This window comes from Cantharellus anzutake, assembly GCF_015039405.1.
Source record: "Cantharellus anzutake strain C23 chromosome Unknown EI90scaffold_14, whole genome shotgun sequence".
NCBI classification, from domain to species: Eukaryota; Fungi; Basidiomycota; class Agaricomycetes; order Cantharellales; family Hydnaceae; genus Cantharellus; species Cantharellus anzutake.
The window spans coordinates 973591-993219 of NW_024066964.1; the positions used below are offsets into that span (position 1 = coordinate 973591).

Here is a 19629-nt window from a genome sequence, read left to right on the forward strand (position 1 = left end):
CATCTCACCTGACAGAAATGTTACTCACGGTCTCGAAAGCGTACTCTTTTCCAAACACCCACTCACTATATCGTGGCTAACACTAGAGGTATGCGCTCCCATTGACCGGGATATTTCACTTACATTCCTTCAAAGGCAGTGGCTGATCTCGTGATTGCCTTCGCTATGTCATATTTCCTCCAGAAGCGTCGCACAGGATTTCGGCGGTATGTGATTGATCTGACTCTTGTAGAACTAAATGAATAGATTTCTGCCTAAAGGATGGACACAGTGTTACGGAAGTTAACAGCATATGCCATAAGCACTGGCCTACTAACTGGGTATGATTTGTGTTGTTGTTACTGAACTAGGTTAAAATTCCTCTATCTCCCCAACTTAGCATTCTGGCGCTGGCTATCATGTTGTCTGTATGTTTATTTTTCCAACATTTTTGATGCGTAATCCTAACAGCCTTTCTCGGGGCAGGTTGGGTTCCACAGCCCCCAATTTATCCCCATGAGTTTCGTCTTTGTGAGTAAAACCTGTCATTTAATGCAGACGCTTGACCTTAGTAATACTCCCTAGGTGCTCGGAGGCGTCTATACTACATCCCTCTTAGCAAAGTGTGTATACCGTCACGAAGCAATGCGCATAACTATCATCAAAGCAAAGTCTCGTATACTGACTTCCCTCTCCTTCACACCAGTTTACATTCGCGCTCGAGACTCTGGAGAGAGAACGGGATTTCAATAGAGTTGTCCCACTTTCCTTGCAAGGTAAGAGCAGTGCATCCGTAGCCTACTCCCCCATGACTTGTTCATCAGATACCCAATAATACAATTGCCGTGACTCAGCACGTAGAAGGGGACCATTCGGACGAAGGCACACGTGAGCAGATTCAGGTCTTTGGTGTCGCCAGCCGAAATTTAGGTGGGGCGATCGAGTAATTTGAATCCAAATCTCGGTGTGCCAGCAAGTACAGCGAGACTCTGCCCAGTATCTTTATTGAAAGATTGGTCATGGAAAGATAGAAGTAGTGCATGCATGAGCTCGATGGAGCAACGTTCTATGTAATAGATGATGGGTCTCAGACGAGGGAGTGACCTTGGCTGTTCGCATACAGAAACGTAACCCACAGGAAGCAGGATATGGTTGCAGAGCCAAAGTTCAGGTTGGAGGAACAACCCAATGCTGCAATATAGCAAATCGGAGTGGGCATTGTAGGGTGGTCGTGTTTCGGTTATCATGCGATGCCAAGCAAGATTTTGACCTAGATCCAAAGGAAAGACCTGGTCATAGCTGGAGTGCAAAGTGTGGACGGGGAGGGAAATAGAAACCAAGGTTAAAAACAAATGAGCATGAAGATCAAGAGCACCGCAAAAAGCAAGGGTTCGTCCATATCGATGAAGGGGTCAGAAACCAGGAGGTCGTTTTATTCTTTGATGCTTTTTTTGGAGATCCAGTGCGTGATGACGAATGAGAGACGGGAACCGAAGGCAACTAGTTGGCAAGCGTGCTGGTAGGCCCAGAGAAAAGGCTCATGTGGCCCATAGAAAACAACTACAGTAGCCTGAAGAATGCTCCATTGGATGGAGTATACTGGTCGTGGGCTATATGGATACCGCCCGTCGCCCGAGGCAAGCTAAGGAGACCCGTGAGAAAAGGGTGGGCGATGTTTGTTTGTTCCGGAAGAAACTGTACCCAGGATCCGCAGAGGAAACTCACAGGGGCTACATAGGATCGGTGGCTATAGCTCAGGTACGAGATCACGTACTTCTCGTAGAATTTTTTGGTTATCGACGTACGCCATGACGAGCCGGCAGATTGTGTTACCTATCTTGCTACCAAGCTTGTGCTCTATTCAGAGCACTTGCTTATTTTGATGTTTGCGTCTTTGCTCAGTTCACGTACAACGGAACTGAGGTGAGATAGCATCTCAGATTGACTCATTTATCACGCTAGGTACCCATATTCAATCACATTTAGTTCACGTAGAACTGAGCATATTACGCTAGTTTTATAATACTTCTTATCTTGTGTAAATGCACCAACTCTCCCAGCGATTCAATGACCTGGATCATTCTGAAAGCCTTCGGCACTGTCCTGCCCACCTACTATTTTTTGTGGTGGCCTTGGTCTCGGGGACGCGCAAAGAGACGCGTCTCTGGTGAGTGTCTGGCCATTCCTATTCCAATCTGCGCTTCAAATTGGATCTCGGCGGCTACAGTCTTGCCTTGTGGCGCAAGCGGACGCTATTCTTCGGTGTAGAGAAACACCACTCTTCCACCAAGCGGTCTAAGGGACAGCGAGATCGTTCCTGTTGGGAGCGTGTTTCCTTTCATGCGGAACCTCCTTGTTTTGGTGTCAATATTCCAATTTGTTAGCCTCCTTCTCACATCCCTCCTTCACACCATGTGCGCAGCCAAGTTTGGCAGTCGAGCCGTATCACCTTTTATTCGGTATGGTTTCTGCATTAGAGGTTCCGACGCTGTCGTCCCCGTGACTCCTGATGGCCTGACCGCTGCTTCTTGGGGTGCGCAGGTTGGCCTAGGGAACGGAGTGACACCTGCCTCTGTCCAGAGCATCCGTCTTCGCATATTCACTGTTGCCAGCACTGTCCCTCCAGGGGAATCAGCATTTCGGTCATGGCAATTCACGATCTGAGCGAACTAAGTGGGCTAATTCGTTGCCCCTTTCTCCTTAATGACTCCGACGCTGGGATGATTCGTTCCCATCACTTCATTCCGTGGATTTCTGGCTTGTCAGACGTGGGAGTGGAACGTTCGGCAGGGCACAATGGTTGAGACGAAAGAGGACCTCGTTTGGGACGTTCCCTTTTTCGCTCATACCGGTATTAGTATTGAGCTACGTACTCAGTCATTCTAGCTCTTCGTGTTGTTTGCCCTTGAACTCATACCGTTATTCAGTTTGTTTTACATATTGGAGCTCAAGAATGCTTTCGGCTGGCCAACTAGGTGGGCAACCATCGCGGTACCTATCATGCGCATCGGATACCGCCTCCGCCCGAGTAACAACTCTGTTTACGTTTCATCCATAGAGTTTCTAGAGACGGCCATTACAGAGGTATCACCTCTGCGCATTAGACCTGCTAGTGCTGAACTCCGAGTCGACTGTGGAAGTGCTATTGGATTCTAAACGCTTGGATTTACGTGCCCAGCACCAAATTTAAATACCTTCAACGGCTGTTAGCATTGTCGTCTACAGCTGAGTGAGGGTTCGGCATTACATGCATGCATCACGACACAGTCGGTGAGAAAGATCTTTATGCGAGTGCGCAATGTCATCTTTGAACTCGGTCCACTTCATCTCTACCAAGTAGCTTAGACCGTTACGCCGTTGATCGAAGGCATTTGATCGAAGGCATTCCACAAGTCAGTTGAATTGCGAATGTCAAGAAGCCAATTCATTACTTGCCGCGCGGCCAACGTTATCTTACCTGTTATGTCCACAATGCAGTTTGCACATATATCTTGTGAGAGTTCTTGAGCGCTTTGCTGCCAAACGGTCCCTTCAACCCACCGCTGCACTTAGCACCATGCGCAGAAATCGTAATTCCCACTGGCATCGCGCTTCAAAGCCTTCGAACGATCCGCCGCAGGCCTCCATCCCAGGGCCCTCTGTTCCCAACTCCCAGATCCCTCCCGATCCGTCGCTCCCGCTATCTTCACTCATTACCGAAATGAGAATTGACAGTCCGCGTGCGATGCCCCCAACACACTACATCCAGAACAACAGCACAAGCGTCCGCACGCATCAAGAACCCGCAGATATCGGAACATCAGTCCCTGTGGGATCCGCATCTCGTAGCTCTGGCGATCTAAAGAAAACAATCGTCGCCAGCACCAAACTCCTTCTCCAAGCCGCAGCCACTGCTCTCAAGTTCACCCCCATCAAAAATCTTGACCAGATCCCCAACACGCTTCTTGCTTGTATCAGTATATATGAGGTCAGCAAACCGTCTTGACGATCTTGGTTGTGATCGCCTCACGCATGCTGCATCCATGTAGGACGTCAAGGGTAATTCTGAGGATCTCAAGCAGCTGTGCATCGTAATTCAGCAAACGCAAGCCTCGGTGCTGGAGCCCCTCCAAAAGTGGACTGGAGAAGTTCCTCCTGAGCTTGACAGCCTAGTGAAAGAAATCCGGGTGTACGCATCTGTTCGCCTTAGCCCTCTTGCTCGCACTCGCTCATTTTCTCCGTAGGGCTTTGGAGGAACAGATGGAGGAAATTAAAGCGGCCCGAGAAAAAAGCATTGTCAAGAGGACCCTTCTAGCGCGAGAGATAGCTCGACAAATAACTGGTATGAAGAGCTACCTAAATGATGCTATTAATCGATTCCAGGTCCGCACGCTTCAAGATTGTTTGAGTAATTCGGACCTGATTAACCATGTCCGTCATAGCTAAGAATATCAACCTTAATTCTGCTTCATACCGAGCACGCATCGGTTCAATGTGAGTGTCTGTGTACATACATATGAATTGCCTATTCACGAATGCTCCTAGCCGAGATATCGAGACTCAAGCGGGCCCCGGCCGAGCACATTTACGTGGAAACCAAATCCGAGTGCCTACCAGGCACACGACTCAAGATTCAAGAATCCCTACTCGAGCACCTGAAGAAACCTGAGAACCGATTCGTTTGGCTACGGGGATCTCCTGGGACAGGGAAGACCGCGATCTCTATGAGTATCGCATCCACTCTTGAGCAGCATGGCGTCCTGGTAGCCTCATATTTCTGGGACAAGAATCGGAAAGGATCAGGCTTGGATTCCATTAAACGGTTCCCCTCTACCCTTTCCTGCCAACTTGCATCCTTCAACGAGGACTTCAAATTATCGCTTGTCAGACGACTTCGGAAACCGGATTTGGCCTTATTTCAGGATCTACCTCTAGAAAAACAAATCAAGGCTCTGGTAATCGAGCCGATACGTAATCTGAAGAACATATTCCCTTCAGGTACGGATCGCTTCGTCATTGTTTTGGATGGTCTCGACGAGTGCGGCAATCAGGAGACGCTTGAGTCCCTAATGGGGCTGGTACTTGACCTTCAGGAGCTCCCACAGGCGTTTGCTGTGCTAGTTAGCTGTCGTCCTGAGCCAGGAGTCCTTTCAGCTTGGCTTGAAGCTCAAAACGAGGGTCTTGTCATACCATGTGAAGATGTGGACAAGATAGAGTACGATGAAAATTTCCGCACAGTTCACCGTATCGTGAAGGAAGGTCTCCGGGATGTCATGAGAAAATCTTCATGGAAACCAACTGAGTGGGAACTCAATGCTTTTTCCCGGTGTTGTCGTGGGTTGCCCGTTATGGCATCGATCCGAATTCGCGATGTCTGCCGGCAGGCACGGCGTGGTCGTACCCTACAGTCGGCGTTTCAGGGCTTGCTTAGTGTAACTGATACACCCATCGACCTCAACCAGGAATACTTGCGAATCCTCCGGCAAGCCTATGTGGTGGATTCAGTTGGGATTCCCTCGGGTGTATCCGAGATGTATCGCTTAGTAGTCACCGCAATTCTTACGGCGTCTGGGCTGAGGAATGTGTCTTCCATGTCACAGATGCTTGGGATTAGCGAGGATGACATCCATGCGACGTTGGAACCGATCAGCTCGATCATAAATCTTCCCTCGGAGAACGCAAAGGATATCACCTTCTATCACGCAACGGCAAGCGAATTCATAACCGGGAAACCAATTGGTGATGAGAAAGACGAAGTATTTTTCATCGATGACGTGAATGGGTATCTCCTTGGATTACCGCTCCTTCGATATTTCAATGATTGTTGTGAGCGGAACGAGTTTGGGATACCCACTGATCTGCCTTCTTTGGGAGAAGAAGGGAAATGGAAGGAATTTATGGCGAAAAAGAAGGAATATCGCCGTCGCTTCCGCTATGTTATTGAATGCTTGTTCAAGCACTTGGACCCTTCGAAAGTTTTGTCACAAGACTCCAATAAATTGCAAAAGGAGTTTGATTCCTTTATTACGCGGGGCCATGTGTTAACGTTTATGCATTTGCAAAACAGTTATGGCGATAGGACATGGGTTGGATTTATATTTCCTCCATTACTTGAATTTAACGTAAGTATAAACTACTGCTTTTCTAATTGATATGATGTCATCTTTGATAGAATTACGGTCCAACCCAACTTGTATCTCGGAATTTAAGGATCCGGATCCAAACCTGAGCCCGAAACGGATGGATGGATTCATTCGGTCCGTGCCGTGGTGGGCTGGTTTGCTTCCGTTGGGATTTTTTTTTTGGGTGTTTCCCCATATGGACCCATGTAACCCGGCCCTTTCCGCCATTCATTATTTCGCATCCCCAAAATTCAAATCACCTGCCAGCTCCTGTCACGTTTCTTCGTTTACTTGTGAGATATTTACGTCAGGTAACTTGGAATGCCGAGTACGATCCATGGAGCTTCTATCGATCGGTTCTCCCTTTCGCCCCACCCTCCATTTACAAACAATGTGGCCATCTCTCTCCTGTCCGGGTTTTCTCTATTCATGGAAAGCCTGGCGACACGATCCCATTAAGTGAGGATTCGTGCAGGGCCCAAGAAGTCATGCACGCAAAGCTGAGGGTTCACCGATGGGGATGGGAGATTGACTACGAAGCTGAATTCTACCAACCTGATATTCGTAATGGCATTGTGACCTGTGCTGCACTCTCCTATGATGGTCGCTATGTTGCACTCGGGTTTGGCAGCGGTGTCATCGAAGTCGTCGATATCGACCATCAACGGACAATCTGCCAATTGCACCATAATCCAGCCAATCTCCCTGACTGGATTGAATTCATCCATGGTAGCCACAGGGTCGCTACCGAGGATATTGATGGGAACGTCACAGTCCTCAGCCATGGCATGGCCCCTGTGAAGCTTGGCAAGCTTCCTTCTGGTCTCTATCCTGCTAGAACTGCCATCTCAGACAATAGATTATTTATCATCCGAGCACCGCGAAATCTCGACAACCCTTGGTGTGATAACATGACACTCATATCTGTCTCTGAGCATCCTTTCATCCGGCCCCTTGCCTCTCCTTCGGACCTGAGCATCTCATCCCTCTCTTCATCCACCCTATACCCCCGGCGCTCTGAAAACCCCTTATCCAGGCCTCACCGACGGACGCTTGGGTTCTCCCCAGATGCACGATATGTCGGCGCGTTTGATGGGTTCAGCGCTTTCACATGGTCAACACAATCATACGAGCTCATTGCATGTTATCGTGTGACGAACCCCTTCTATTGGATCATCAATCCTGGCGTCCCTCCAACTTACTTACATCTCGTCCCTAGTCCTATGTTCACTCGAGCCGCTCCATTGGCAGAAGATGACGCACATTCTTCCAAGCATGCAGGGCATGACTCTGAAGATGGGTTCTGGATCAAGTGCCCGTTTTACGACCTCTCGCCAAGCAGCCCCCGAGTATTGGAAGCCAAGCTCACTTCCTCTGCCACAGGGGCAAACCCACTCATCTGGTTCCGATCAGTGATCCTCAATGGCAAGGAAATACTTGACCTTCCAGGGGAATATGACCCGGCTACTTCCCCGCTCGCGTGGTATGGTCATCGAGTGCCAGAATCTTATCAAGAACCGCACCGCCCTCAGTCCGGCAGGAGTGGAACTCGATTTTTGGTCCAGGGAAAGTCAAAGGCCCCGATTGTCATCGATATTAGCCAACTTGTTTAGCATTCACCAGAGCACCCGTTTGGGCTTAAGTATTTATTTAATGTTAGATTTAGTAATGTATTTATACAATATTATTGTTGGTGGCGACGAGTCTCCGGCGTTCCGCAGAGTACAGAAAGACAAAGTGCCAAAACTACTGGCCTGGGGGACTAAGCTAGATCGAATAAGTCTTTCGAATAAATATTCAAAGCAGCGTTGCATGTCGACTTGCGCTAAGCTTATGACGCACACATACACACGCACACGCACATATTTGAAGGAATAACAGTAATCCATGGATTTCTATCGGTTGCATGCATCACCCAATCTTTTACCCGGACAATTGCACATCCCGTCATGGCCACACCTAATTCCCAAGTTGTCAATATGCTCCCACGCTGTTGCGATAGGGGTGCACGTAACCGTAAGATGGATGGCGTAGTCCAGTTGATCCCGGTGTGGGGTGGGGCGACACCATAAAATGGCGGAATTTGTAGGCAGGACTCCACGGAATTTGTCACTTACAGGGGAGACCATTATATACGACCGCCCATTGTAGTTGCGGCTGGGCAGCACTTCGAGTCACCGCCTGTGGCCGCGCGTTTCGGTGGCAATATTCACTATACAAGTGATCAAGGTTTGTCCTAACCCCCAGATAGACTCGCTCCGCCACCCGGTTCTTGGCCACGATAATTAATGCAGAGGCCACAGCGTAGAGCGGGAATATATATCATTCCTGTGGTATGTGGCCTACCTAACCCCATGTAATTACTCAACATCACATCATGAAACGCTGAAGGACGATTGGGGGATTGAGAACATGCGCAATCGAATCCTCCCGACTCGCTCGATTAATGCCCTGTAATTATCTTCGTCGAGCGTTCCGTCGTCTAATCTTGCGAATGACCTGCCGTGCCCCACTTCTACGACGGGAACATGCCTTCTCTTCGCTTAGTTTCCGGAGGCTATAGTTTTGGATACGGTTGATTCCGCCGGGCTTGCTACGTCGGCTGATGGCGCTTTGTACTCCCAACTCCTACGGCTCGGATCATTCAGAAAGCTTCAATGCACCGTCCTACTTGTGCACGATGCGCGTAATAGTTACTCATGGAGTATTCCATAATGTCGTTACTAGGCCCGGGGAACCACCTCCAATGGAAAGTGGCACTCTGTGCCTGCTGATGATTCCCTAAGGACAAGCGGTTATATGCGCCACTGTAGTGAGTACCGTTCGTCGATATTGGAAACACTATTCTTGGACCAAGCGGTCCAATGGATCATTGAGGGTCTTCCTTGTCGGCAGCACGTTCTTCATGTCAAACTCGTTTCAGTGTTGTTCCAATTCGTCCGCTTCCTTCTCACATTTCTCCTTCACACTACGCGTGCAGCCAATGTTTGGCAGTCAAGCTGTACCACCCCTGTTCCACATGGTTTCTCTATGAGAAATCCGGCACTGTCGTCCGCATGCTGGCTTGACAATGACACAACCACTGGCACCACTTGGTGGGTTAGCTCAGGAAGCGAAACGGCCTCTAACTCTGTCCGACGCATCGCTTCTCCGCATCTTTTACACTGGGATATTTCATTCCCATCACTTCATTCCCCAGATTTTAGTAGACTAGACAATGCGAGTGAAGCGATGAAGCCCACCTGTGCCACATTCTCGAGTGTTGGGGACCCTCGAACACGCGTTTGGAATAGGTGCTTATAGCTTAAGCTACACGAGCAGTAGCAAGACGTTGGGGTAACTGCATCCCATACATCTCCCTGTGCCAACTTCAGATGCGAATGATGATGTGAATCTGCCAGCCCAGGACAGCAATCGAGCATGTCATGTGGACTTTCATTCGGACGGTGATTGGACATCCTGTTCCATCGTGATTCACTCATACCAAGTTTCAGCTCAGTCTTTGTCATTGCATCCGCCCATATTGGACTCTTGTAAACACATTCAACTCGAACCATCAATGCTCTCAACTCTGCATTATATTATTAAAGCAGTTTTATCCTAACATTACTTGTGACTGGGCCGGCTCTGTAGCAAGATGGGCAATTATCATGTTATCCATTGCGTGTATAGAGTATCGTTTTCGCCCCAGCGATAACTTTGGTTTAACTTTCATCTACAGAGATATATTAAGGATGTAGAGAAGCATGATACTTGATGCGACCCAGACAACTATGGCCTTTGCGGTAGTATGCCCGGTTTCTAGAAACCACGGTTGCAGAGGGTGTCACATTTGCCTCTTGGTGCTGGACCTATCTAACTGCTGTTTTTGGCTCCTAGGGGGGTTTATGTACACTGCCTGCAACATGCCTCGGAGAACGCCCGACGTTATGTCAACTTGAGCTCTCTTGGTGGTTGCCTTCAGGAGTTGAAACCTTCGGTCTGGAGAGAAAGCAATTTAGTCTGGTCACTTGGGCCGCTTTCCTCAGAGGCAATGATAGACGCGAAAGAATGCTAGTATGAAAGTGGTTGGTTACCAGGAACACTAGCACGGTTCCACGCAAAGTTGGTGAACAAAGGATATACGAGATAAACACAAGGGCCCCGGACGACCCTATAGCCATTGGATACGGAGGGCTATGCGAAGTGCACTGCAATACACCAGTAAGGTATCGAGGGCCATTGGTCACCCAGGTTTGTGCGGGTTTGCCGAAGTATCCAACACAAGCACTTCGGTGCGAAACGGTGATCTAAAGAAATATGTACCCGCGAACTAGTTTTACTCCCTTGGGAAGGCCAGTAACGATGGCGAGGAAACATCGACGGAGTCCTTGTCACAATGAACTATTGTAGCATATATCAAAGTCACCATCGTTTGTGTCTGCGTTCGCTTACAATCGCCCAATGTAGGGCATTTAGCTTAACAAGGATCGTGAGGGGTGAGAGGGCAGGGAAAGGGCATTTAGAGAACAGGGAGTCGAGGACAACATAACGAGTGGACTAGGACTCCAGGGGGAGAGGCGCGAGCGGAGGCGAAGAAAAAGAGAGACAGGGAAAAGGATGGATCGTTGGCCGAGCTTCTTGGACAGAAGCTAGTTTATAGGCCCACCAGTGTCGCGTTGTAACGAACCGCGGTTCAATCACCGTGCGATCCTTCGACATTCAGTATGCCAATAGAAGTGAAGGAGATGTTCCTTCAACACGCCCACTTGATGTCGAGTGGTCCCGAGACGCACCTCGCAATTTCCGGACTATGTACTGTGACACCGCTTGGATGTCAGGCTACTTTCGATCTCCATGCGTTGTGAACACGAGTCCCATGCCTGAGTAGGCGTGCTACATGGAGACATGGATATGAAGTTGAACGCAGAATGAACAGATTTTCTGTTTGCATTCGCGCTTGATGAATTAGCCTAATGATATGGAATGGAATTTCTTAGTTCTAAGAGTGAGCACGGCTGGAGTTACTTACGCATATATATTGACAAGCACTGTAAGGATTGGACCTGGAAGATTGGTTGAGATGGCGGTAGACACTGGTATTAGGGTGAGTGTGAAATAAGATCACCATAAAGTAATGGAAATAGGAGTTAAATAAAGCGAGGGGGGAAGGGAATAGGATGTAAACGCAGGAACAGATCATGTGGAATGGAGAGAAGCATTGTGACTATCTTGCGAGAGGTGAGATGAATAACTTTGTCAAAGGACTTGACGGTCGATCGAGTCTTACTGCACAGGTCTAGGCGTCCACGGCGGAAGCGTCAGCAGACAAAATAGTGCTCCATTGTCTCCGGAGCGACACAGTGGCTTTAAAGATGCTAGCATTTAAGAGCCTTCCTGGCAATCAGCGGCATCGGAGTTGGCCGAACACCTCTACAGCTTGTCAACATAAGGGCGAACAGCCCCAGGTCTATACATATATCATGTGAAATGAATGACCTGCCAGTACTGAAGGCTTCCTTCAACACATCCATTTGTGATCGCTAGCTGCATCCAGTGCACCATGCCCAAAGACCGTGCGTTCCACCGCATTTCCTCTCAGACGAAGCCACCGCACGCTCCTGAGACTCCTAATGACCAGCCGCAGGCACCAACCCCGAATGTTTCCAACACCCAGATCGCTGTCTCTGCGACTGAAAACGACCGAACGACGATTCAGGGGGATCATGATCGGTCTATAAGATCACATCCTGGTGCCCTTTCTGCTGGTGATACTTCAATGGGTAATGCCACGAAGCAACGGATGCGCCTTCGAGACAGGATATTCCGGAGAAGCCCCGGCCCCGATCCCAATCGCCCCTCCCAATCAAGTACACCCCAGCCCAATCATCCCATGACTGCACCCGTCCAGAACGATCCACGGTCACTGCTCTCTCCCCTCCCCACCGAAGTGATTCCGACTGCACTCGTTGGTGACAACGACGCGAGCGTCCGCACGCAGCAACAACCTGCAGATATCGGCCTGTCAGTTCCGACTGCTTCATCGGCGACAGCTGAATCAGCACCTCGTGGATCCGACAGCAATCGGAAGAATATGATCATCGGCGGCACTAAAGTTTTGCTCCAAACCGCGGCCGCTGCTCTCAAGCTCGTCCCCATCCCCAATCTTGATCAGATCCCAAGCATCCTTCTGTCGTGGATTCAAATTTATGAGGTTTGGAAATCGCCTTGTTGATCTTGAGTGTGGCTGCCTCTCATCCTTGGTGCATACATGTAGAATGTCAGCGGTAACACCGAGGAACTCGTCCAGTTGTGTGATGTAATTCAGCAGGTGCAACAATCGGTGCTTGAGCCCCTTGAGAAGTGGACTAAGGAAGAAATCACCCCTGAGCTTGAGGCCTTAGTGCAAGAATTCCATGGGTACGCATCTCGTTTTCCTCTCGTTCACATTCACTCATTCTCTTCGTAGGGCTTTGGAAACGCAATTAGAGGATATTGAATCAGTCCAGAAAAAACTCGTCATTGAGAAGATTATCCGAGCTCCCGATATAACACAGCAAATAACGAAAATGAAGAGCTACCTAAATGATGCTACTCGTCGATTCCAGGTCCGCACGCTTCGGGATTGTTTGGATAATTGCATCCTGACTAACCACCTCCGCCATAGCTAAGAATATCAATTTTAACTCTGCTTCGTGCCGAGCAATCGTCAATTGAATGTTCGTGCCTGTACATGCTTATGGACTGACTACTCACCAATACTTCCAGCTGTGCTTTCGAGACTCAATCCAGCTCTGGCCGAGCACACTTGTGTGACGAGCAAATCAGAGTGCCTTCCGGGCACGCGGGCCAAGATACAACAATCCCTCCTCGAGCACCTGAGTGAAGCCAAGAACCGTTTCGTATGGCTGCGGGGTTCTCCTGGGACGGGGAAGACTGCGATCTGTAAGAGTGTCGCTTCCACTCTCGAGACAAAGGGTAGTCTAGCAGCGTCGTTCTTTTGGGATAAGAATCAGCCAGGATCGGGCTTGGATTCCATCAAACAATTCCCCTCTACCCTTGCACACCAACTGGCATGCTTTAATGAGGACTTCAAGTTCTCGCTTGTCAAGCTCCTTCGGCAACCGGCTTTGGTTTCCGTTCGGGGTTTTCCTTTGGAAAAACAACTGAACACTCTGATGATTGAGCCGATGCGTGGTCTGAAGGACAGATTCCCCTCTGGTAAGGACCGCTTCGTCATCGTTTTGGATGGTCTCGATGAGTGCGGCAACCAGGAGACATTGGAGTCCCTGATGGGTCTGGTACTTGCCCTTCAAAAGCTTCCACCGGCATTTGCTATGCTAGTTAGTAGTCGTCCTGAGCAAGGAGTCATATTGGCTTGGTCTAAACCTCGAACTAAGGAGCTCACCATACCATGTGAAGACGTGGACAAGATGGAGCACAATGAAGATTTCTATACTGTCCGCCGCATGGTGGAGGATGGCCTTCGAGAGAACTCTTCGTGGAAGCCAACAGAGTGGGAACTCGATGCTTTTTCCCGGGCTTGTCGTGGGTTGCCCGTCATTGCATCGATCCGAATTCGCGATGTCTGCCGGCAGGCACGGCGTGGTCGCACCCTACAGTCCGCATTCAAAGGCTTGCTTAGTGTCACTGATACACCTGCCGACCTCAACCACGAATACTTGCGAATCCTTCGGCAAGCCTATGAGGTAGATTCAGCTGGAATCCCCCCAGATGTATCCAAGATGTATCGCTTAGTAATCACCGCAATTCTTACGGCGTCTGGGCTGAGGAACGTGTCTTCCATGTCGCAGATGTTTGGGATTAGTGAGGATGAGATCTATGCGACGTTGGAACCAATCAGCTCGATCATAAATCTTCCCTCGGAGAACGAAAGTGAGATCACCTTCTATCACGCAACGGCACGAGAATTCATAACCGGGGAACCAATTGGTGATGAGAAAGACAAAGTATTTTTCATCGATGATGTGAATGGGTATCTCCTTGGATTGCCGCTCCTTCGACATTTCAACGATTGTTGTGAGCGGAACGTGTTTGGGATACCCACTGATCCCATTTCTTTAGGAGAACAAGAGAAATGGGATGAATTTAAGGCGAAAAAGAAGGATTATCGCAGCCGCTTCCACTATGTTGTTGAAAACTTATTCAAGCACTTGGACCCTTCGCAACTTTTTTCACAAGAGTCCAATGAATTGCAAAACGAGTTTGATTCCTTCATTACGCGAAACAGCCTGTTAACATTTATGCACTTGCAATACCACACGAGCGAGGTTTGGGATGGACGCATATTTCCTTCCAAGTTACTTGAATTTAACGTGAGTATAAACTATCTGTCCGATGCTTTTCTGATTCATCTTTGATAGAATCACGATTCAATCCAACTTCTGAGAGATTTACATCGGGTAAATCAATCCGCCGAGTACTCTCCATGGAGGTTCTATCGAATGGATCTCCCTTTCGCCCAACCCTCCGTTTACAAACAATATGGCCACCTCTCTGGCGTTCGGGTCTTCTCTATTCATGACAAGTTTGGTGACACGATTGCATTAAGCGAGGATTTGTGCAGGGCCCAAGAAGTCATGCACGCAAAGTTGACTGAAAGGGTTCGCCGATGGGGACAGGAGATCAACTACGAAGCTGAATTCTACCAACCTGATATTCGTAATGGCGTTGTGTCCTGTGCTGCACTCTCCCCTGATGGTCGCTATGTTGCATTCGGGTTTGGCAGCGGTGTCATCGAAGTTGCCGATATTGACCATCAGCGTACGATCTGCCAATTGCAGCACAATCCAGCCAATCTCCCTGTCTGGGTTGAATTTGTGCATGGTAGCCACAGAGTTGCTACTGAGGATATTGATGGGAACGTCACAGTCCTCGGCCATGGCATGGCCCCTGTGAAGCTTGGCAATCTTCCTTCTGGTCTCTATCCTGCTGAAACCGCCATCTCAGATAATGGATTATTCATCATACGGGCACCACGAAATTTCGACAACCCTTGGTACAATAACATGACGCTCATATCTGTCTCCGACTATCCTTTCATCCAGCCCCTCACCTCTCCTTCGGGCCTGTCCATCCCTTTCGCACCCCCTCCATCCAACCATCGCCATGGGGGCACTGAATTCTCCTCATCCAGGCCTCACCGTCGAACGTTTGGGTTCTCCCCAGGTGCACGATATGTCAGCGCGTTTGCCGGGTTCAACGCTTTCATATGGTCGACTCGATCATACGAGCTCATTGCATGTTATCGTGTGACAGACTCCTTTCATTGGATCATCAATCCCAACCGTGTCCCTCCAACTCACTTGCATCTCGTCCCTAATCCTGTATTCACTCAAGCCTCTCCTCCATTGGCAGAAGACGATACAGCTTATGCACATCGTTCTGATGATGCAGCGCATGATTCTGAAGATAAGTCCTGGATCAAGCGCCCATTTTACGACCTCTCGCCAGAACTGAATGACTACCGAGAAACGAATGCCTGGTTGGCTTCCTCTGCAACAGGGGAAAACCCACTCATCTGGTCTCAATCAGTCATGTTCAACGGCAGAAAAATATTTGATCTTCCAGCGAAATATCAGCCAGTTACTTCCTTGCTCCCGTGGTACGGCCATCGAGTGCCAGAAAGCGATCGGCCCGGGCTTGGGCTATACCGCCTTCAGTCCAGCAGGAATGGAACTCGATTTCTGGTCCAGGGCGAGTCAAAAGCCCCAATTGTCATCGATATTAGCCAAATTGTTTAGCATTTACCAATTTGCGCTTAAGTACTCGTCACTTCCTTGACTATACACTCAATGCCTTTTACTGTGTAAAATTGTGGACAGTCTTTGAAGCCTTGTGTATCATGTACTGTGTCTTTATTGAACGTTAGACTTGGTAATGTACATAATATTGTTGTTGGTGGTGATGGGTCTCTGGCGTTCCGCAGAGTACAAGAAGACGAAGTGCCAAAACTACTGGCAAGACCCGGGGGACTAAGCTAGATCGAATAAGATAATGTCGTCTTTCGGATAAATATTCAAAGCAGCATTGTTGACTTGCACTCACCCACACATTCGAGCTGCTGAAGGGGATAACAGTAATCCATGGATTTTTTATAGGTTGCATCCCCCAAGCTTTTACATAGGAAATTTTACATTCCGTCGTGGCCCCACCTAACTCCCTTCCCAATAGGCTCCCATGCTATTTCGATCTGGGCACGCATACTTAACCATAAGATCGTGGTGTAGTCCGGCCGCCCGAACGAGTTAACGACTGGGGGGATGAGGGCGGGGCAAGGCTTGGGAGTGCAAGCGCTGAAGCGTGAATCCAAGAAATACGCCGATATGCGTTTACAAGTGCGTCGAGCTACGATGCGTATGGTGCCCTAGTCATATGATCAACTCGAAGCATGGAGAGCGATGGGTGTTGAGATGATATCACTCGATGCACGTCAAGCCATAATTCATATAATCGTGTCTGAGAAACGTCATCGAATGCGGCATCTTAGGTGCTTCTGACCAGAGTCGAGTTCTGGTATCGAACTTGGGGAGACTGGAGTTCGCAAATGAGATCAAGAGTGACGCGCAGTAGAATATCCCAAACGATTTGGAGTGGCACTTGGGCCACCGGTACCGGAATTGAAATGTAACGAAGTATTGACATAGTAGAAACAATAGAGGAACAATGAGAGAAGGGGATACTTATGGGTCATTGAGAGATTTTCGACCTCTTCAGCTTGAATCTTGATTTTGTTTGAAAGCGCTTGGTGCTGTTTCCATGCCCAACACGCTGGCTGATCAGGCTAATGTGGCATCGTATATGAGAACAACCGCCACAATGTGTTAGCGCCACTAGTGAGCTTTGCAACAGAGATATGATGCACGCATGTGATTGCTCTCGGGAATATCCAGCAATGAAGGCGTGGGAAGAAGCTATCCCCGTGTCGCACGCGCACGTTCAGAAGCAACGACGACTGGGTGCGAGTCTGAGTCTGTCCTTAGATTTTTTATGGTTATCCTATACTAACCATCTCGTTTTCCCTCTCTCCGCTCAGTGCTCTCTGCCCAATTTATCGATGAATGCATTCAATTTGCCAAGAGCTACGAGGAGACTCAGAGTTCTGTTGACCAGGACGCTACTATCTCCTCGATCATAACCGCGTCGACCGTCTCCTCACTAGGCTTTTCCCGCGACGCCGCGTCAAGCGCTACCCACCACACCCCTGATCCGCTCGCTGTCTCCAATGCGGAGGCTCAGTCGTACTATGCAGGCTTGCATTCTGAGCCCACGTTACTTTATCGAACGAGTAAGAAGCAGTGGTCCCCGCCCAGCGGACCTGAGGCCCAGCGCCATTTGAAGGAGCTGCGCGAAGTCTTCACCCATCCGATTACGAAGGTCTGGAACCACGACTTGGCCTGGAAAGTTGTCAAGGTTATGGACGCTCACACCGTCAGTCACAATACCCCATCATATCGTAGAGTTTGCTAACTAAGATTTCTAGATCCGCTTTACGACGATAGACGTTGTTCGTTTCAAGGAGGTCGGGGTCGACGAAGCACCTGAGGATGGAGAAGAGGACGAGGATGACGAAACGGTCGAGGCTAAGAAACCAGTCGCCGGTCCTGTCACCATCTGGATTGGCGTCTTCCCCGAGTTTACCTCCGCTACGGCTGCCCACAATGCGGCTCAGAATGTCCTAGCCCTTCTCTCGGACTATCAGGTCACCGACGTCGACATCGAATACCGCGAATCCTTCTACACACGCGAGGCCGGTCCTCGGCTTCTCCAACCTGTCGATGGCCTAGACCCGCTCGTCGATGTCGTTAGTCCCCTAACTCCCGCCCTCGGCCTCCGCATCTCTTGGGCCTTTCGTGCCGTCACGTCCTCATCGGGTCGAAGGAAGCCAACGTCGATTACGTTTGCCATCCCGGTGCGCCCTCTAGAGACGTCCTCCTGCTCGGCAAGGGAGCCTTCACCAACCTCGCCGACTCGATCAAACTCATGATCGGACGACACGGCATCATGGTCAAGCGCTGGAGGAAACAGATTGAAGTTTTCGTGGAGAGGGAGAAGGGCACTAACACTATCAACGCTGAGAAGGCAAAAGAAGTCCGGATCGAGACTCGGGGGTTGCTGGACAAGGCCGAGAACGCGATGGAGGCAATTGGGGCGTTGCTCAATTGGGTCAATAAGGACTGGAAAAAACTCGACAACCGCGTCCTTGGTGATGTCCTCCGCTCCCCAGCCATCAGTCTCGGCGCCGGTGAGCATCGCTTCACAGAGGACTGGGGAATTTTCAAGGTCAACCGGGACAAGCTCGGTGACGGCTTCCAAGGCAATAAGTTAGACCTCGGTGCGTTTTAACCATCCATCCGACTGAGATCATCTACTAACCAACCTAAATATTTCTTTGCATCTAGGAACGAAGCTGACGCCCGACGAATTTACGGTCAAATGTTTCCCCCGTGGAGACGCCAACTGGGAGTTCGAGTATCCCCATGATCGACTGCTTCCGCTAATTGGCACCATGACCGACGAACTGATGCGCGCCCCCGACATGTGGTACTCAGACGGCGAACCGTGCTTGCTAGTCGCCAAGAGCGGCAATGCCACCGGCACCACCCTTGGCCGCGCGAACGGAGTCTTCTCAATCGTTCGCGACTACTTCACCAATCTGTCAGTCAACCAAACCTCCATGGAGTGGGGGATAATCAACTACGACAGCAAGTCGGAGGTCTTTTCGGAACCCGGCGATTCGGGCTCGATAATCGCCGACATCCGTGGCCGTATCGGTGGCATGCTCACGGGCGGTTCTGGTAAGACCAAGTCCTCCGATATGACCTATGCCACCCCGTTCTGGTGGCTCCTCCAGCGCATCAGGACCAACGGGTTCCCCAACGCGCACCTCAACGTCTTCACCTGAGCATTTCGACATCGACAACGACAACGACATCATCAAAAGCAAGTGCTTAGACCGGTAAATCACTGCTTAAATTCGCCTTCATTTTCCACCTCGTCTTTTCGTACTCGACCTTAACGTCCAGGCCTTAGACTAGTGGACTCGTCGTTTAGGTTCGTCTCGTTTCTTTACTCTCCTCCCTTCGCGCAACTTAACAGCCATGACGTCTTGTTCCATACGACCTGACATAGTTCGCTAGACTATCGGACAACGTGCTCCCCACCTTCGAGCGGTATCTGGTAAGCATATGCAGGCGGAGGCGCGTCTCTACTATAGCTTCTCGTTGTTTCGGACACTCTTAACTTTACCTTATAATACTGTTTATTCCACTCGTCTATGCTCATCGTTCATCTATCTTCCCCTAGCCTACCTCCCTTTCGTATATCGTCTTGAACCACTGTTCTTTTTTTGAACGACTGGCTTAAATTGGTGCAAGTCGCCGCAAATGGGGCCTTCTGGAAAAATTCACTGAGACCGGTACCACTCTTTTCAGAGTTGTGTTCAAGCTTACTTATAGGATCGAATCGCCTACCTAGGCGACGGTCCCAAGCCATGAGATGATCTGGCCACTCTTACGGCTTCCCCGTCCAAATGCGTACTCTGCTCTCT

At 49.5% G+C, this 19629-nt stretch overlaps 8 protein-coding genes across 8 annotated transcripts; all 8 read left to right on the forward strand.

The window, feature by feature from the left end:
- The first annotated feature begins 37 nt into the window (after nucleotides 1–37).
- EI90DRAFT_3049001 (uncharacterized protein) lies at nucleotides 38–1075 on the forward strand. Its single transcript, XM_039059656.1, has 8 exons — nucleotides 38–88; nucleotides 136–206; nucleotides 261–320; nucleotides 380–407; nucleotides 466–510; nucleotides 565–602; nucleotides 686–755; nucleotides 804–1075. The coding sequence occupies exons 2-8, from the start codon at nucleotides 166–168 to the stop codon at nucleotides 924–926; spliced, it is 405 nt and encodes a 134-aa protein (XP_038918374.1). The 5' UTR covers nucleotides 38–88; nucleotides 136–165; the 3' UTR covers nucleotides 927–1075.
- A 589-nt stretch (nucleotides 1076–1664) lies between these two features.
- On the forward strand, nucleotides 1665–2476 carry EI90DRAFT_3049007 (uncharacterized protein). The gene is given in 4 exon segments (XM_039059657.1): nucleotides 1665–1681; nucleotides 1694–1857; nucleotides 1984–2150; nucleotides 2207–2476. 2 exon segments carry the CDS (start codon nucleotides 2047–2049, stop codon nucleotides 2361–2363), a joined length of 261 nt encoding a protein of 86 aa, XP_038918375.1. The 5' UTR covers nucleotides 1665–1681; nucleotides 1694–1857; nucleotides 1984–2046; the 3' UTR covers nucleotides 2364–2476.
- A 621-nt stretch (nucleotides 2477–3097) lies between these two features.
- EI90DRAFT_379998 (uncharacterized protein) lies at nucleotides 3098–4417 on the forward strand. Its single transcript, XM_039067549.1, has 3 exons — nucleotides 3098–3249; nucleotides 3317–3946; nucleotides 4008–4417. Exons 2-3 carry the CDS (start codon nucleotides 3536–3538, stop codon nucleotides 4200–4202), a joined length of 606 nt encoding a protein of 201 aa, XP_038918376.1. The 5' UTR covers nucleotides 3098–3249; nucleotides 3317–3535; the 3' UTR covers nucleotides 4203–4417.
- EI90DRAFT_380394 (uncharacterized protein) lies at nucleotides 4212–7023 on the forward strand. The gene is made up of 4 exons (XM_039067552.1): nucleotides 4212–4341; nucleotides 4406–4452; nucleotides 4504–6080; nucleotides 6169–7023. The coding sequence occupies exons 1-4, from the start codon at nucleotides 4319–4321 to the stop codon at nucleotides 6541–6543; spliced, it is 2022 nt and encodes a 673-aa protein (XP_038918377.1). The 5' UTR covers nucleotides 4212–4318; the 3' UTR covers nucleotides 6544–7023.
- Nucleotides 7024–8679: 1656 nt separating this feature from the next.
- EI90DRAFT_3049023 (uncharacterized protein) lies at nucleotides 8680–9709 on the forward strand. Its single transcript, XM_039059658.1, has one exon. It carries the CDS (start codon nucleotides 8880–8882, stop codon nucleotides 9381–9383), a length of 504 nt encoding a protein of 167 aa, XP_038918378.1. The 5' UTR covers nucleotides 8680–8879; the 3' UTR covers nucleotides 9384–9709.
- A 3252-nt stretch (nucleotides 9710–12961) lies between these two features.
- EI90DRAFT_2885248 (uncharacterized protein) lies at nucleotides 12962–13324 on the forward strand (the record flags this gene model as incomplete). Its single annotated transcript, XM_039053955.1, has 1 exon — nucleotides 12962–13324. A coding segment is annotated over one exon (363 nt), but the record flags the coding sequence as incomplete, so codon positions are not given.
- On the forward strand, nucleotides 13184–15885 carry EI90DRAFT_380291 (uncharacterized protein). Its single transcript, XM_039067550.1, has 3 exons — nucleotides 13184–13280; nucleotides 13337–14395; nucleotides 14444–15885. Exons 2-3 carry the CDS (start codon nucleotides 13352–13354, stop codon nucleotides 15821–15823), a joined length of 2424 nt encoding a protein of 807 aa, XP_038918380.1. The 5' UTR covers nucleotides 13184–13280; nucleotides 13337–13351; the 3' UTR covers nucleotides 15824–15885.
- Nucleotides 15886–16974: 1089 nt separating this feature from the next.
- EI90DRAFT_3120831 (uncharacterized protein) lies at nucleotides 16975–18984 on the forward strand (the record flags this gene model as incomplete). Its single annotated transcript, XM_039063336.1, has 5 exons — nucleotides 16975–17050; nucleotides 17116–17510; nucleotides 17563–17883; nucleotides 17961–18414; nucleotides 18482–18984. 5 exons carry the CDS (start codon nucleotides 16975–16977, stop codon nucleotides 18982–18984), a joined length of 1749 nt encoding a protein of 582 aa, XP_038918381.1.
- Nucleotides 18985–19629: the final 645 nt, after the last annotated feature.

Bases quoted from the DNA above. Each gene is read 5' to 3' on its own strand.
- EI90DRAFT_3049001 (XM_039059656.1), top strand. From the start codon at position 166: ATGTCATATTTCCTCCAGAAGCGTCGCACAGGATTTCGGCG. The intron at 511-564 runs GTGAGTAAAACC...AATACTCCCTAG, and splicing joins TCCCCATGAGTTTCGTCTTT to GTGCTCGGAGGCGTCTATAC. The intron at 756-803 runs GTAAGAGCAGTG...CTTGTTCATCAG, and splicing joins TGTCCCACTTTCCTTGCAAG to ATACCCAATAATACAATTGC.
- EI90DRAFT_3049007 (XM_039059657.1), top strand. From the start codon at position 2,047: ATGACCTGGATCATTCTGAAAGCCTTCGGCACTGTCCTGCCCACCTAC. The intron at 2,151-2,206 runs GTGTCTGGCCAT...CGGCGGCTACAG, and splicing joins AAGAGACGCGTCTCTGGTGA to TCTTGCCTTGTGGCGCAAGC.
- EI90DRAFT_379998 (XM_039067549.1), top strand. From the start codon at position 3,536: ATGCGCAGAAATCGTAATTCCCACTGGCATCGCGCTTCAAAGCCTTCG. The intron at 3,947-4,007 runs GTCAGCAAACCG...GCATCCATGTAG, and splicing joins CTTGTATCAGTATATATGAG to GACGTCAAGGGTAATTCTGA.
- EI90DRAFT_380394 (XM_039067552.1), top strand. From the start codon at position 4,319: ATGATGCTATTAATCGATTCCAG. The intron at 4,342-4,405 runs GTCCGCACGCTT...GTCATAGCTAAG, and splicing joins ATGCTATTAATCGATTCCAG to AATATCAACCTTAATTCTGC. The intron at 4,453-4,503 runs GTGAGTGTCTGT...GAATGCTCCTAG, and splicing joins CGAGCACGCATCGGTTCAAT to CCGAGATATCGAGACTCAAG.
- EI90DRAFT_3049023 (XM_039059658.1), top strand. From the start codon at position 8,880: ATGCGCCACTGTAGTGAGTACCGTTCGTCGATATTGGAAACACTATTC.
- EI90DRAFT_380291 (XM_039067550.1), top strand. From the start codon at position 13,352: ATGGGTCTGGTACTTGCCCTTCAAAAGCTTCCACCGGCATTTGCTATG. The intron at 14,396-14,443 runs GTGAGTATAAAC...CATCTTTGATAG, and splicing joins CCAAGTTACTTGAATTTAAC to AATCACGATTCAATCCAACT.